Source organism: Lontra canadensis, unplaced genomic scaffold (assembly GCF_010015895.1).
Source record: "Lontra canadensis isolate GAN:19392208 unplaced genomic scaffold, GSC_riverotter_1.0 scaffold52, whole genome shotgun sequence".
Taxonomy (NCBI): Eukaryota; Metazoa; Chordata; class Mammalia; order Carnivora; family Mustelidae; genus Lontra; species Lontra canadensis.
This window is the reverse complement of record NW_022631046.1, coordinates 12,615,868-12,630,727: the sequence shown is the minus strand read 5'-3', so window position 1 is coordinate 12,630,727 and position 14,860 is coordinate 12,615,868. Positions and strand designations below refer to the sequence as shown.

General features: G+C 40.6%; 1 protein-coding gene and 2 non-coding genes across 7 annotated transcripts in view; all 3 read right to left on the bottom strand.

Moving 5' to 3' along the window:
- Nucleotides 1–5,398, bottom strand: part of TMPO (thymopoietin) — a 28,712-nt gene extending 23,314 nt beyond the window's left edge. Inside the window, exon 1 of one of the 5 annotated variants that reach the window (XM_032874287.1) lies at nucleotides 4,755–5,398. In XM_032874287.1, the coding sequence (XP_032730178.1) occupies nucleotides 4,755–5,033 (279 nt within the window). In that variant the 5' untranslated portion in view covers nucleotides 5,034–5,398. The remainder of the gene's footprint in view (nucleotides 1–4,754) is intronic. The other 4 variants (XM_032874292.1, XM_032874290.1, XM_032874291.1 and 1 more) reach the window with 4 other exon arrangements.
- Nucleotides 5,399–13,744: 8,346 nt separating this feature from the next.
- On the bottom strand, nucleotides 13,745–13,816 carry TRNAW-CCA. Its single transcript has one exon. It is a non-coding gene; the product is annotated as a tRNA-Trp (tRNA).
- A 631-nt stretch (nucleotides 13,817–14,447) lies between these two features.
- Nucleotides 14,448–14,519, bottom strand: TRNAD-GUC. The gene has a single exon. It is a non-coding gene; the product is annotated as a tRNA-Asp (tRNA).
- Nucleotides 14,520–14,860: the final 341 nt, after the last annotated feature.

Below are 14,860 nucleotides of genomic sequence, written 5' to 3'. Positions count from 1 at the left end.
GCCTTATCAAATCAAAGCAGAATCCAACAGTCTTCTATTTTCTTAAAACATAATGAAAGATTACAGCTGTACAAAATCTTCGGAGGGGAATAAACTAGCATAAGGTATGTCAAATAAAGAGGGAATTAACAACTGATTTTTATCTTTAATTTGCAGGCAGAAAAGTTCCAGAAATGTAATGCTATTTTTAAAAAAAGATTTTATTTATTTATTTGACAGAGAGAGATCACAAATAGGCAGAGAGGCAGGCAGCGAGAGAGGGGGAAGCAGGCTCCCCAATGAGCAGAGAGCCCAACTGCGGGGCAGATCCAAGGACCCTGGGATCATGACCTGAGCCAAAAGCAGAGGCCCAACACACTGAGCCACCCAGGCGCCCCTGTATTGCTATTTTTATGAAATATCAAATTTAATAGGAATACCAACTGGGAGACAGTTTAGTGTCTTATACATAATTATCAAGCCAGCAGTTTCAATCAGGAAGAAGGAACCGTTATTTGTACTGATTTCTGCATCCAGAGTTTTTGTTCCTTTGAGTAAATCACATAATCTTAGTTTCATTCAGTCAAAAATACCAGGTACCTACTACATGCCAGGCACTGTTCTCCAGTTTCTTCCCAACTACCAGATGATCTCTAATGTCTTTTTCAACTTTAAAAATCCAACAGTTATTTGATAATATCACCTATGAGCTATTATTTATTTCATTACTTTTTTAAAACTTCAGGCTCCACGACCAATGCAGGGCTTAAACTCAGTACCCCAAGATTAGTTAAGAGTTGCATGCTCTACTGACTGAGCCAGCAGGTGTCCCCAGCTACTCTTATTTTTAAATTTCCACCATTAGTAGCAAGATGAAGCACAACGATAATCATTATAAAACAGATTCTACTGAGCACTTACTATATACCAAGTTGTGTTCTGGATAACTTCCTAAATGTATTAATTTACACAGAATCCTAAAAATCCTATGAGATACACACTAACATCTCCGTTTTAGGAGAGGAAACTGAAGTTCAAAAAGGCACAGCTAACTCCAGCAATACAAAAACATTTGGATAGACTTTAGGCCTGTATCACTTTCACAAATTTACCTCATCCAATTCTGAAAAAAATATTATGGTAACATTGTATTGCTCTGGAGCTAAATAAACACAAAAAAATTCAGAAATCACACGTAATAGTATCAACCGCTGAGCACTAGATACCTTAACAAATGCAACCTTTAATAATCCTCAATTAAGTAGCTACTAGTAGTTACTAGATTATTCTTATTTTCCAAATGAAAACTGAGCATCTCATTGTTCAAGGTCATCCGAATAGGAGGCAGGCCTGGGATTTTAATCCCCACTCTAGAACACTCTAATTCAAAAGTCTACACTTAACACCTTACTGAAGACTATGGCAGTCAATTTATGATTTAATTAACACTCACCATCGCTAGCATACTTTTTACTGTTCTATTCCATGTCTTTAAATATTTCCTGTTAAAAATTCATGATCCGCTAGATCAGACCATTCAAGAATGCTATGCTCCACTGGATTCCAAATAGCTATACCTGTGCTTTGTACCTTGGAACAATAAGGCAGATTGCCAACTTTGTGATTGTTTATTTTTGTGTCAACAATCTAAGTAATTTCAACACCTAAAAACACTGGCATAATCAAGATGCATAAAATAAAAAGCTCAGAAACAAAACTGAAAACCAAAACCAAAAATTTGAACATGCAAATATTTGTCATATCACACCAAATGAATCTAAAAGACGGTGGCCATGGCTAATGGAAAATTTCTCCTTCAATCAAAAATACTCTTCATAAAGCCATGTTTAAATAGAAGGTATATCCTCAGTCCTTGGCCAAGTCACAGTAATGTTTGGTTTGTTTTAAAATGCTAAAAATTGGGGCACCTGGGTGGCTCAGTGGGTTAAAGCCTCTGCCTTCTGCTCAGGTCATGATCTCAGGGTCCCAGGATCAAGCCCCGCATCTCAGGCTTTCTGCTCAGCGGGGAACCTGCTCCACGCCCCCCACTCCTCTCTCTCTGCCTACTTGTGATCTCTGTGAAATAAATAAATAAAATCCTTAAAAAAATAAAATAAAATGCTAAAAATTGGGGTGCCTGGGTGGCTCAGTGGGTTAAGCCTCTGCCTTCGGCTTGGGTCATGATCTCAGGGTCCTGGGATCGAGTACCGTCGGGCTCTCTGTTTAGGGAGCCTGCTTCCTCCTCTCTCTCTGCCTGCCTCTCTGCCTACTTATGATCTTTCTCTGTCAAATAAATAAAATGCTAAAAATTTACCACTTAAAAAAATCTGCCTTATCTATAACTCTCAAACATAATTTGACTTTCTGCTAGATTATATTCTTTAAGAAATGTGACTACATTGTTTTACATGTGGGGCTAACAATGGCCACAACATAAAATACTGTACACATAAGAGTACAGAGAATGATTTTATCGAGTATTATAAATACCCTAAGGCTCTTTTCCTGCAAATACAAGATTATTTTTCCTATGCCTGATAAAGTCTATCATATTCCTAAATTCAAAGTCACTTTTACTTAATTTGCTTTAAAACAGAAAATGATGCTACCACCCAACTACCACTACTTTCTCAAGTTGTTCACACCATTGAACCTGGTATTTGAGTTTTAAAAACTCAAGGCAGATAAGACTTGAATATATAGCTATGAGATAGTTTTTCTTTATATGGATTAAAACATTAAATGAGATATAAACGGCGTAACATGCCACTGGAGATTGTACATTCTCTTAAAATATTAATTCCTTTCACCCAGAACTTACTTGAGTGGTGCTGACCAACTCTGATACCATGGGAAATTTGAGATGAAATTTGTGAGTAACAAACACAATCAATTAGCATACAAAAAACCCAACAAATTATATAATTATGGTAGTGGGTAGGGTCTGCAGAAATCAATCTCCAGTAGTTATGAACACTTGGTAGGAATTAAAAAATGCTGGATAACTGAACTCAAATTTTTACACCTCCAAAACACAGAGCAGATTGTGACATACTTTTTTTTTTTTAAACTGAAGTATACTTAACATACAATGTTATATTAGTTGGGACGCACTCTTTAAAAGTTTTTGAAGGAAAAGCATCAAAACCAAGATAGAGGTTTCTGCTGAAAACGAATCAAATTAAGAACAATCCTATTATAAATACAACCAAGTACTTCCACGGTTCAAGAATACGTTTACACAGAATACAATATAGGGTTCTACAGAAGAACTTTTTTTTTAGTGTGCTGATTTAAATGGAAAAGATTTCATTTCCACCAAAATCTTTACTAAAATCATTTGAATATTTTTTTCCATGGGGCCTGGGAAAAAGCAGATAATCAATATGCTTTACTTTGTCTTTAAGAATCTCTTAAATTTCTCTTTATTATGGAGAAGTAAACTGGCTTTCTTCAAATCCACTAAGACATAGGAAGCAATAAGGTGCAGTTGGTTTTTCATTCAACGAATAAATATTTGACACTCCCAGTTGCCAGGCACTGAACTAACATTAAGATTTTCAATTTCTCTAAAGCTCAGATTAAGATTTTCAGTTAAATCTACATTACATCTTTCTTTCACTTCCACCTGGTAGTCCAGAAAAACACATCACACAGATTTCTTAAAAACTAAACAACACAACTTTGAAGAACGCAGTACTTCTGCGTTATGAAACTCAACAACTATAAACTCCACATTCAAAGCCTTACAAAGCAACGTGATTGATTACTCCAATCACCAATTTTAACTACGATCTGTCATGATTTGAAATCTGAGAAGTACGCAGTTCACGCCAACAAAACAGCATATAAAAACCCACAGAACAAAACCCAAACTATTCTCAAACAGAATATGCATTTGGTAAAACCAGTCTGAGATTTAACCGGGATTAGATAATCCAAATTACAATCACTGATACATCAGAATGCCAAGAAATGAGCAACTCCGGCTTCCGAAATCTTTCCTTTTCTTATGCAAAATTTACCAAAAAGTTAAAAAAAAAAGAAAAGAAAAGCAAAAACCCAAGCCCTCTAGAATTTCCAAATATTCTAGGCGCCTAAGATAACCGCTTAACGATGTTATTTTTTAAGAGCTCATTTTAATTTAGAACAACACTGCCCCGCCAAAACATAGCCTGTTGCTGGAACACTTAACGAGAAAAACATAAACGGTTCAAAAAGCCCTCCATATGCAAAACCATAAAAAGGCGGGAATTTCTTTATTTCAAATTTTGGTTAGAAATTAGTATGTCACAAATTGCCCTCCAGGGAGCGCTCTGAGACTCAGTTACTAGTCATTTCAGTTAATAAAGCGGGAAAACGCTCGAACGTAACCTACTGCAGTTTTAGGCTGACCCTCCCCAAAGGGCTTTCGAATCGGGCACGGAAGTCCCGGCCGAAATACCCACTCCCGACGGTCGAGGGACACCGAGCTATCCGCGCGCCACAGAACAGCAAACGCCGACTTCACACCTTCCACACACACAACCGCTAGTCCTGCGGCCCCAACTTCCCGCCTCTTCCCTCCAGCGGCCTCCCCTTCCAGAGCTGCAAGCTGAATCCTGCGTCTGCAGACCCACAGGCCAGCCTCTAGGTCCCGCGCGGGGACAGCCCCGCCGCCGAGGAGGCAAGAGGGGGCGCCAAGGAGGAAGGGCTGCGAGCGCGCGCGGGGAGGCGGGGGTAGGGGCGACAACCGCCAACCGCCCGCCTTTGTGGCTCCGGCTGGGCGTCCTTACCCTGCCGACGGCGGCCCGGCTGCGGCCTGAGACCGTAGCCCCGGAGCCGAGGACCGGGGTGGGCTCGCGCTCCTCGTCGCTGGAGAAGTCCGGGGGCCCCTTGCTGTTGGCGCCGGCGCCGAGCGGCGGCCGGTTGCGCGCCGTGAGGTGCTGCAGATAGAGCTGCACGTATACGTCTTTGCGCTGCTCCCCGACCGGGAGCGTCACATTGTTGGCGACCAACTCACTCTTCAACTTCTCTTTCGTCAGGACCGAGGGGTCTTCCAGGAACTCCGGCATCTCCGCGGCGAATCCCCTTCCCTGCAGACCTCACACCCGCAGCTCAAGCCGGCGCGCTCGCTCTTTGCCCGGGGGGACCGCGCTGCCGCCTCCGAGCCCTACGACTCCTGCCCGGGAGGAGCGCCGCGGAGCAAAGCAAAAACTCGCACACACAAAGCAAAGCAAAAGCCGGACACAAAAGCCCCCCGAGCACAAGTGCGGACCAAGTGCGGCCAAGATAGGAACCTCCACCAACCCCAGCCCACACACTACACAAGCAAGGAGAGATCAGCCTGTTTCACCCACGCCCCAAGAACGCGCGCCGCCATTGGCCCGCGGTGGGAGGAAGCCGGGCGGTGATTGGTAGGATCCCTCGCGCGGGTTCCATTAGCCGCTGCACGGTGCGAGAGGTTGTAGAAACGCAGTTTAAAAGCCGCTGGGGCGGGAGCTCCGGCGCCTGGTCTGTTTCTATTTCCCTTTTCTCCACCCTTCCCCTAAGATGCCGATAAGGGACAAGTCGTACTACTGTGTGTGCGGTTTCTTTCCCCCCCCGCGCCCCGCCCTGCTTGAGAAGGAGCTTTTCTCTCTAGGGTCGATTGCCTTCCAATGGCCCGACTTTCACGCCAGCTGCGAGGACCCTGGACTGGGCCTTTCTCAACCGTAGGACACTGATTTACCGAAGAATGACCGCAGCCTTTCCTTCCCCAAACGCTCGCCCCGAAGGGAAAGAAAAGGAGCAAGGCGTGCTTATTGGCACTCCGCTACCTTGATTTGGTTTACCTGGGGGGAGGAAAGGGGAGGGCAAGCAGTAAAATCCCTCTCTGCTTGCAGGTGCTTCTTTTGTTTCTGAAATTCGGGAAAAGCCAGACCTCAACGACTGGGCACTTTAAAATGTTCCTGAATCTGTGACAAATTGTATCGTCAAATATTTCATTCGTTTCTTACCCTACAGGTCGGGACGTTTCTAAATTTTGAACACTGGGGCACAGCTAACTGCATTTTTGTTGAGAGCATCTCTGGGTTAGATTCTTACACTCATAAGTATCTTACCATAACTTCATCAAACCTAATGTTAAATAATAAAACAGGATGAAGCAAAAACAGTTAGGAATGCCTTAATGGGCAACGTAAGATAACTGAGATGGTGCATACCTAGATTTCAATCATAGCAGAGACTGGTGACCTATAATCAGGCCGGGAACCCTAATCAAGCCCATATTACTGATACAAATTGAAAAGTATCAGGAATTTCGTGAGATTAAAATGTCTTCCTGAAAACAAATACCAGTGATGACAAATATATGTGTTTCTTACGAATGTACGTGTTCCAAGATGCTTTCCTCCACGAAAGAAAAACTGACCTTGCATTTAGGGTACTTTAATCATTTCCCCCAAATTCTGACCTCCAAGCTGTTTTATAAGCTGCTTAATTTTTAAAAAATGTTTATCTGATTTCTGCATTGTTGTTTGAGGAAATTTTTTTAAAGTACCTTCGTTAAAAATGTTCCCCATGAATTAAGTCATTATATTTTGTTCAAACTGAGATGCTGTTTAATGATGGATTCTTTCCCTAGGGGCAATTATTTATTTAAATTATTTTCTAGAACTCTCAGTATTCCATATATTTCAGCAATAGTAATTAGCTAGTGATAATAAAATACAAATTAAAAATTGTATTTTAAGTAGCAAATTTTTTAGTACATTCTTAGGGTGCCTTGTGAAAGTTACCTCATTTTTCTCCCCACAGCTTCCCTGGGTACATAGGCAATTGCTTTTATCTTCATAGGGTGACTGAGCTGAGAGGCAAAGGACCAGGATTTTGCACCACAAATGTAATTAATGCACGTGGGATAGTCCCAGTCTGCATAATCTTGGCAAGACCCCAGTTGATGGGTCTCGTCTACCCTATTTGGATTAGTAAATTATCCTGCTAAATCGTTAACTTGCTATTTGAAGAATTTAGCTCCGGCCTGATTATACTAACAGTTTTTAAGAGGTGGTTTTTGCTGCTGTATCTAAAGGGTCAGAGTTACCAGGGCTATATATGATCTGACCAGATTGGGTACATAGAAGGGTCTCCCGGCTCTGACAGCTGCCCCATGGTCTGAGGATACCTGAGGAGTTTGGTCCTTGAAATGGATCCTTAGAGAGGGAGGCATCACTGATACCTGAGGTATTATAATATTCTACCTAAATTTGATGTCATTAGAATACAATGATGAAGTCACAGAATTACCCAAGGATAGTGCAGTCACTTTTTTCATAGGTTCCTTGCACCAGATATTTTTCCGTGTTCCAGGCTGTTTAATCCTTAGAGATAATACTTCATCCTACTTTTTAACCACAAGCTAAAAGAAATCAGTCACCTGTTGAGTTTGCAAGGTGTTTGTTTTTGCAAGTTGTTTTAAATAGATGCAGTATGGGGCACCTGGGTGGCTCAGTTTGTTAAGCATCCAACTTCTGATTTCAGCTCAGGCCATGATCTCAGGGTTGTGAGATTGAGCCCCATGTAGGGCGGTCTGAGCTCACCATGGAGTCTGCTTATCCCTCTCCCTCTACTTCTCCCCACCCCCCTCCCCTTTATCTCTCTCAAATAAATAAAATCTTTAAAATAAATAGACAAGTGCTATGCCTTACAGGCCAACAGTAAAAACAATATAATTCACAAAGAACTGTATTCTAGATGCTTGAAACGAATATTCCTTGAGCAAAAACATTTCATTCCCTTTCATTAATTACCTCTCCTTTTCTTATTCTTAGACACTATCAACTGGAGCTTACTTGCAGATTCTATGCTTCCCAGGAGACATGGATGATGTCATAAGCTATCAGACAGATCGCCTTTCTACATCATCCACTAAGTCATGACTTATCAAATTCAGACTTGCAATTGTCCTAGATGCACCCAGCTATATCCCTAGCACTATTAATTTTTAGGGACGAAGGTAATTTTTGCTTTTAACTCTGCTGTAGAGCTCCTAAGTAGGAGTTATTTATTCCCCATACTCTGTGTACCTTAAGGCCAAGAGGTTGGGCTACAGAATTTGGGTGGCTTCTTTGATCCTGATTACTACTACAAAACTATTTTTCTTCTTTCCTTGTTCAGAAATGTTTGAAGTTCATATCATCTTGCTAAATCACCTTTAACATCTTGATCATCTATCAACCTTTTGGCCACTCTCCCTCAGATATTATAGGCTGTTTTTCTTTGCTCTAGCTTTTCCCGCCATCACTATCTTCTCTGTGAATTTAACATTCTTTTGTTGTTGTTGTTGTTGTTTTAATTTTATTTATTTATTTGACAGACAGAGATCACAAGTAGGCAGAGAGGCAGGCAGAGAGAGAGGAGGAAGCAGGCTCTCCTCAGGGCAGAGAGCCTGATGTAGTGGGATCATGACCTGAGCCGAAGGCAGAGGCCACCCAGGTGCCCCTGAATTTAACATTCTTATAGATGGCCCGCACAACACCAGCAGAGAGAGACACAGCAAGGGAGAGGGAATACAAGGAGGGGGAGTGGGAGAAGGAGAAGCAGGCTTCCACCAAGCAAGGAGCCCCATGTGGGGCTTGATGCAGGGCTCCATCCCAGGATCCTAGGATCATGACCTGAGCTGAAGGCAGATGCTTAATCGACTGAGCCACCCAGGCACCCCTTAAAGTTTATTTAAATAATCTCTACACCCAACATGAAGCTCAAACTCATAACCTGTGAGATCAAAAGTCACGTGTTCTTCCAACTGAGCCAGCCAGGCACCCTCAGCACTTTGCCTTGTAGAATTTTAACCTCTTCATCTCCAGCAACTTGTTCCTCTGTTCCGTATCATCCATCCACTGCAAGTGGTAGCTTAGAACCTTGCAATCAATAACTGTTTTGCCTTCTAAATCTCAATTTCAAGCATCATAGTTGTCAATCACTAGCCTTTTTCCTCAACTCATTATACTCTCACTGACCTATTACTACCCCCATTCTATTAAGCCCAACACTTAAAAAAAAAAAAACTATTACTATGCTTCTGACATCATAAACACTTCCAACTTACCCAACTTAGGTTCCTCGATTAATCCTTGTAATTGTTCTTTTGCAGACATTTTCAACTCTCTTACCCCAATGTCTGTATCTTTCTTACTTGGAGGGACCTCAAGGTAGACTCTTACTTAGTCATGTTTAGACTGAACCCTACTGAAACAAACTTTTCCATTTCATTGCTGCATCCAAGTAGCAAAGACTGCTATAGAAAAATCATACGACGGGGCTGACTGGTTTTAATTCATGACCTCAGACCTCGTGGGAGCACTTTATACTGTCTGGCAAAAGTATTCATTCGCTGGATTAACCATTCATACCTTGGCTTCTCTACTCAAATCTTTTACAACCTTTTCTCCCCACCTATCCCCATTTTTAGCTGGTGAACTTGGATCATACTTGAAAAACTGGAAACCATCTGCAGGGAATGCCTCAACTTCAGAAGATCATCTCTGTGATCATTTGCTCTTGCATCTTTTTTGTTTCAATGGAAAAGAGAGAACTCCTATCAGAAAGAACTCCACCCCTTGTACTCTGGATCTTATCCTTCTCTCCTGTTCAAGGACTTGATTCTTTGATCAATGCCTGTGAAATTTCTTAGATCTTTTTTTTTTTTTTTAAGTTTTAAGTAGGTTCCATGCCCAACATAGCACTTGAACTCATTCATGACCCTGAGATCAAGAGGCACATGCTTTACTGCCCTGTGAAATTTCTTAATTGAAAAAAAAGACTTAATATTTTATTATATTCATACAAATAAAATTTTTAAAAATTACCTTTTATGTTGAAACAGGTATTAGGTTTTTTTTTTTTTTTTTTTTAAACTCTTTAAAATGTTGCAGCATTGATACCTAAAACCTTGGGAGACAATGGAAAGATAATCTTATGTGAAACCACAGCTTAAAAAAATAAATCAATGGAATGACTTTGTCAGAAAACTGTTCTGAAACTTTTTTTCCCATAAATCACTTGGATAACTGCCTTCATTTTCCTTTTTGAAGTTTTAAATGTTATTAACGTACAGCTGACAGACCAAGTCTGTAGGTTTTTCATTATTCCATTTTGCATAGAGCTTGGTTGTGAATTTAAAGGTGTCACCTCAAACAAAAGCAGATGACCAAATACTACATGGTCATAAAAGTCATGTTCTTGACTTTTTTTTTTTTTTAAGAATATGAAAGTGTATTCACAGTACAGCATTAAGTAAAAAATAAGAAAACAAAAAGAGAGCCATATTGGAGTAAGATCTCAGTTCTATAAAGAACAGTGTGTATGGATATTTGTTTTTTAAAAAATATATACAAATAAAAAAGACTAGTTATAGACCAAAGTGTAGTAATTTTGTTTAGGTGATGGGGAACAAGTAATTTTTGTTTTCTTTCTTATTTTTTCTGTATTTATCAAAATTTCTATGATGAACACTTGCTTTTATAAACATAACTACTTTTCTTTTGGAATGAGTGTGAGAAATTAGGAAATCAGTTGGCTTATCAGAATTCAGTCTTTCGGTTTTATATTTCCAAAGCGTCCATTTTATCAGCTCATCAGTCTTCGGTAACTGATTAAAAATAATCTCAAAAGAGAAAGCTAGTTTATTAAACAGGTGAAATAAATAGTCAGAGCATTCTGTACTAGTGGATAAATCTACCTGGAAGAATAAATGCCTGGAACGTTTTTAGAGGAAAAGAACAAAATCACAGATCTATTAAGTGGGAATTCAAATATGGATCTATATTTCAGAGCCTCTTTCCTGACATCATTCCTATATATTGGTTGTAGAAGATAAAATGAAGTGTTGGATTTCAAGTTGTTTCAGAGTTATAGCAAGTCAGCAAATGGGCTATTCTAGGAAAGTACAGATGTCCAAACTTGGAAAAAAGCTGGAACCTGTGAAGTAACAGTTTTAGAGCTACAGCAGTATAAATGATGACATGTATATATATATATATATACTGCCTTACAACATTTTTATGTATGTCTCATTTGATTCTTTTTTTAAAGTTTTTTTGAGTATAGTTGACACAATGTTAACATTAGTTTCAGGTGTACAACATATTGACTCAACTTCTTTTATGCTCAACACAAGTGTAGCTAACATCTGTCATCATACAATGCTGTTATAATATCATAACAATATTCCCTATGCTGTGCCTTATTTGATTCTCTTAACAACCCTGACAGGTAAGTGGGACCTCCAGTCTGGCTTTGCTCTATAGGCCAGTGGTTCTCAAACTTTAGCTGGCATCAAAATCACTTGGAAGGCTGGTTAAAACTCTGATTGTTAGGCCCCATCCCCATACTTTTCTGAGTCTGTAGGTATGGTGTGGGGCCTGAACATGTGCATATCTAACTTGTTCACAGAGGGTACTGGCCTGGAAACAACAGCTTTAGGCCTTTTTTAAAAAAAAAACAAAAAAACAAAAAACTTTCTTTGTAAAGCCAGAGCCGATCTTGTCATAGTCTTGAATAGTATTTATATTGCCTTTCAAATAAAATCCAAATTAGTTAGAAGGTCCTGACTGATTTGATTCCTGTTTTACCTTAATAGATTTCTCTCTTTTCCTCTCCAGCCATGCTGGAGTACTAGCAGTTCTCCAAAGACGCTGTATTAGTTTGCTAGGTCTGCTATCACAAAATGATTAATAAGGTAACATTACCTGCTCTACCTCATAAGAGTATGATTTTGTACAAATGAGATAACATATTTGGTCCAACCTAAGATAAAGTGAGTATTTTTACAGATACATTCTATACGTGTAAAGGTTGCCAGGGGAGAAGGAATATAATTTCTGTTAGGGCAGAATTGTGACCCTTCACAATTCATATGTTGAAGCCCTATCCCCCAGTATTTCAAAATGTGACTATATTTGGAGATAAGGGCTTTTAAGAGATAATTAAGTTAAAATGAGGCCATTAGAGTGGGCCCTAATCCAAACTGACTGGTTTCCTTATAAAAGGAAACTTGGACATCAGCAGGGATGTGCACATCCAGAGGAATGACCATGTTAGGATACAGTGAGAAGGTGGCCACCTATAAGCCAAGGACAGGTCTCAGAAGAAACTAACCCTGCTATCACTTGGATCTTGAACTTCTAAGCTTCAGAACTATGAGAAAATAAATTTCTTGTTTAAGCCTCCCAGTCTGCCGTCTTTTGTTATGGCAGCTCTAGCAAACTAATATGAACTACTTTTGTAATTGAATAAATCAGACCCCAGGGATATTAAGTGACAGTGCTTGACTCATGGAAGACATTCATATATATCTACTGCCTTAAAGTAACATAGCAAACTTTTATTTTTGAAGAGCCTCCTTTATGAGGCCTTCTTGAGCTACCCAAGGCAGAGTTAATGTTCCTATTTTAGCATCTACATACCATTCTGTTCATGTTACTTTCATGGCACTTAGCCCAACATATTACAGTATTTGGTTACTCAGTGTATCCCTCAGTGCTGAGCACAGTATTAGGCTCATCATAGTTGGTAGTTCATATCTGCTGAAATGGTCTAATCCCAATCTATCCAAAGAGGAGAAAGAAGAACAAACTACACAAAGTGAAAATATGATGTCTAGCTATACTGCTGTATTAGGTTAAATCATAAGAAATTAGTACTTGATATTTTCAAAACACGGAGCAGAAACACTCAGGGACTTTTATGGAACATGACCAATAAAGATCTAAAAATATTTCTCATCATCTTGCTATTCATTTTTTTTTTAAAGATTTTATTTATTTATTTGACAGATGGAGATCACAAGTAGGCAGAGAGGCAGGCAGAGAGAGAGAGAGGAGGAAGCCGGCTCCCCGCTAAGCAGAGAGCCCCATGTGGGGCTCAATCCCAGGACCCCGGGATCATGACCTGAGCCGAAGGCAGAGGTTTAACCCACTGAGCCACCCAGGTGCCCCTTGCTATTCATTTTTTGTACAAGTGTTTGACACATGCTTGTCAGGGAATATTCAGTACTAAGAGTTCTGGAGCTCACAAAGGTTGACTAAGCTTTGCTCCCTATTAAAGAGATTAATTGAAAGTGATGGCTGACTTGTCCCCACTCATAGGAACTGGTGAAAATACAAAGGGGCATTGATAATATCACTTAGGCCCAAAGGCTTCTAGCACGTTTTTTCAACAATTTCCCCACCTTTATTCTAAAACTTAGTAAAGACAAGGATATAGTAAGTTACCTTGTTTGGAAACTTGAGTGACCTTTGGCAGGTCCCTATTCCTCTGTTTATCAGAGGAATAGGGACTGTAAAAGTGGGATACTAATCACACGTTGTAAGATTGCTTATTGGCACACAGGCTAAGATGTGTAAAGTGCAGCAATATTCAAAGTTAGAAATTTTACTCTATTGTCCTTGCTTTCAAAAGGGTCTAACACCATTTTTGGGAAAACAACTTGCATATTTCTTCTGAAGGAGGGTTGGACTGATATGCCCACTAGTGCACAGTAGTAATAGTCCACATTTCTATGTATTACGAACATTAAATGACAAAAAACTCAATTTATAAATCCAAACAGTACAAAACGATCAGCGTTAAGAATGCGATATAAAGTCAGCCTTATCTTTTCGCACCCTAAGGATTACTAGGATTACATTTGAAAAAGTAAGATTTAATCTTAAAATTAAAGCATTTTCGAAAAACGGCGGGAATGCTCCTGGATCTCAAGAAGCCAGTGTTTTTTTTTTTTCAAAAAGCTTATAAAAGCCCTTGACCCCGACGTGATTCGAACACGCAGCCTTCTGATCTGGAGTCAGACGCGCTACCGTTGCGCCACGAGGTCCTGCTGGGCTCTGGCTCGCGCAGTTTCTTAGGACTCAAGTAACATGACGTTTCTTCCGGACATGCATCTCTTTTCAATTCTTTCCTTGCCCCTCCACCCGGTACACGTTGAAGCTGGAGACTGATCACTTTAGCGCCCAAATTTTACTGATCGCCAGCCCTCCACTTAACTTGAGACGGGACCAGCGAAGGCGGGAGAACTGAGTTTCCCTTTCAGTCGGGTCCCCAGGGTCAAGGGAAACTGCTCCTTCCTCTTCCACATCAATTTCCGTTCTTAGCCGCCCCTTTTGGGGCGGAAACTCCGCCTTCTCTCTCCCCTCCCCCCCTTCGGGTTCGGCGCCAAGTTCATGACCTCAAGTTGGAATTTGGCGGGCGTCGCTGCGCAGGCGCACGCCTGTGCCAGCTCGCCTCTGGTAGCTAGCGTGGAGGAGTGTGTGGTTCCCTTTCTCTTCCACCAACAATACGGAGCTTTTAATGTCAGGGAAGTCTTTTATTTCAAGGTAAGCATTAAGCTTGAGAGGCACCCGTGGTAAAAACACACATCTGCATATTGTATTTGTCAGCAGGTCTGATGCCATGGAGTTGAATTATAAGGAAAAGAGCAATTGAATTAGTAAAAGGTGAGCAACCATCTCCCCGTCGGGGAATTGAACCCCGGTCTCCCGCGTGACAGGCGGGGATACTAACCACTATACTAACGAGGATTCGCTTCCGTGTTCTTCCAAACAGCCCTTCAAATGTAGAAAAAAAAAATCCCCCTTCCCCGGCTCATTTCCTTTCCGCTTACCACCCGGAAGTGTGGAAAATGCGAGCACTTGGACCGCTCCTCCTCTCACTATCCCCTCTGGGCACTTCGACTTGTCCTAGGTGGAAAGGGTAAATTATTTAGAATAAGTGAAACAAAATGCTCTTCCAGTTTGAGTAGTGATGAATTAATGAAAATTGTTTTCCGGAGCTTTTTGCTTTCCAGATGATTTAGGTTTCTGAAGGGAGGTTTTTAATTTAATAGTGACCAAGGGGATGTGACTTGAAGCAGAACTTTACC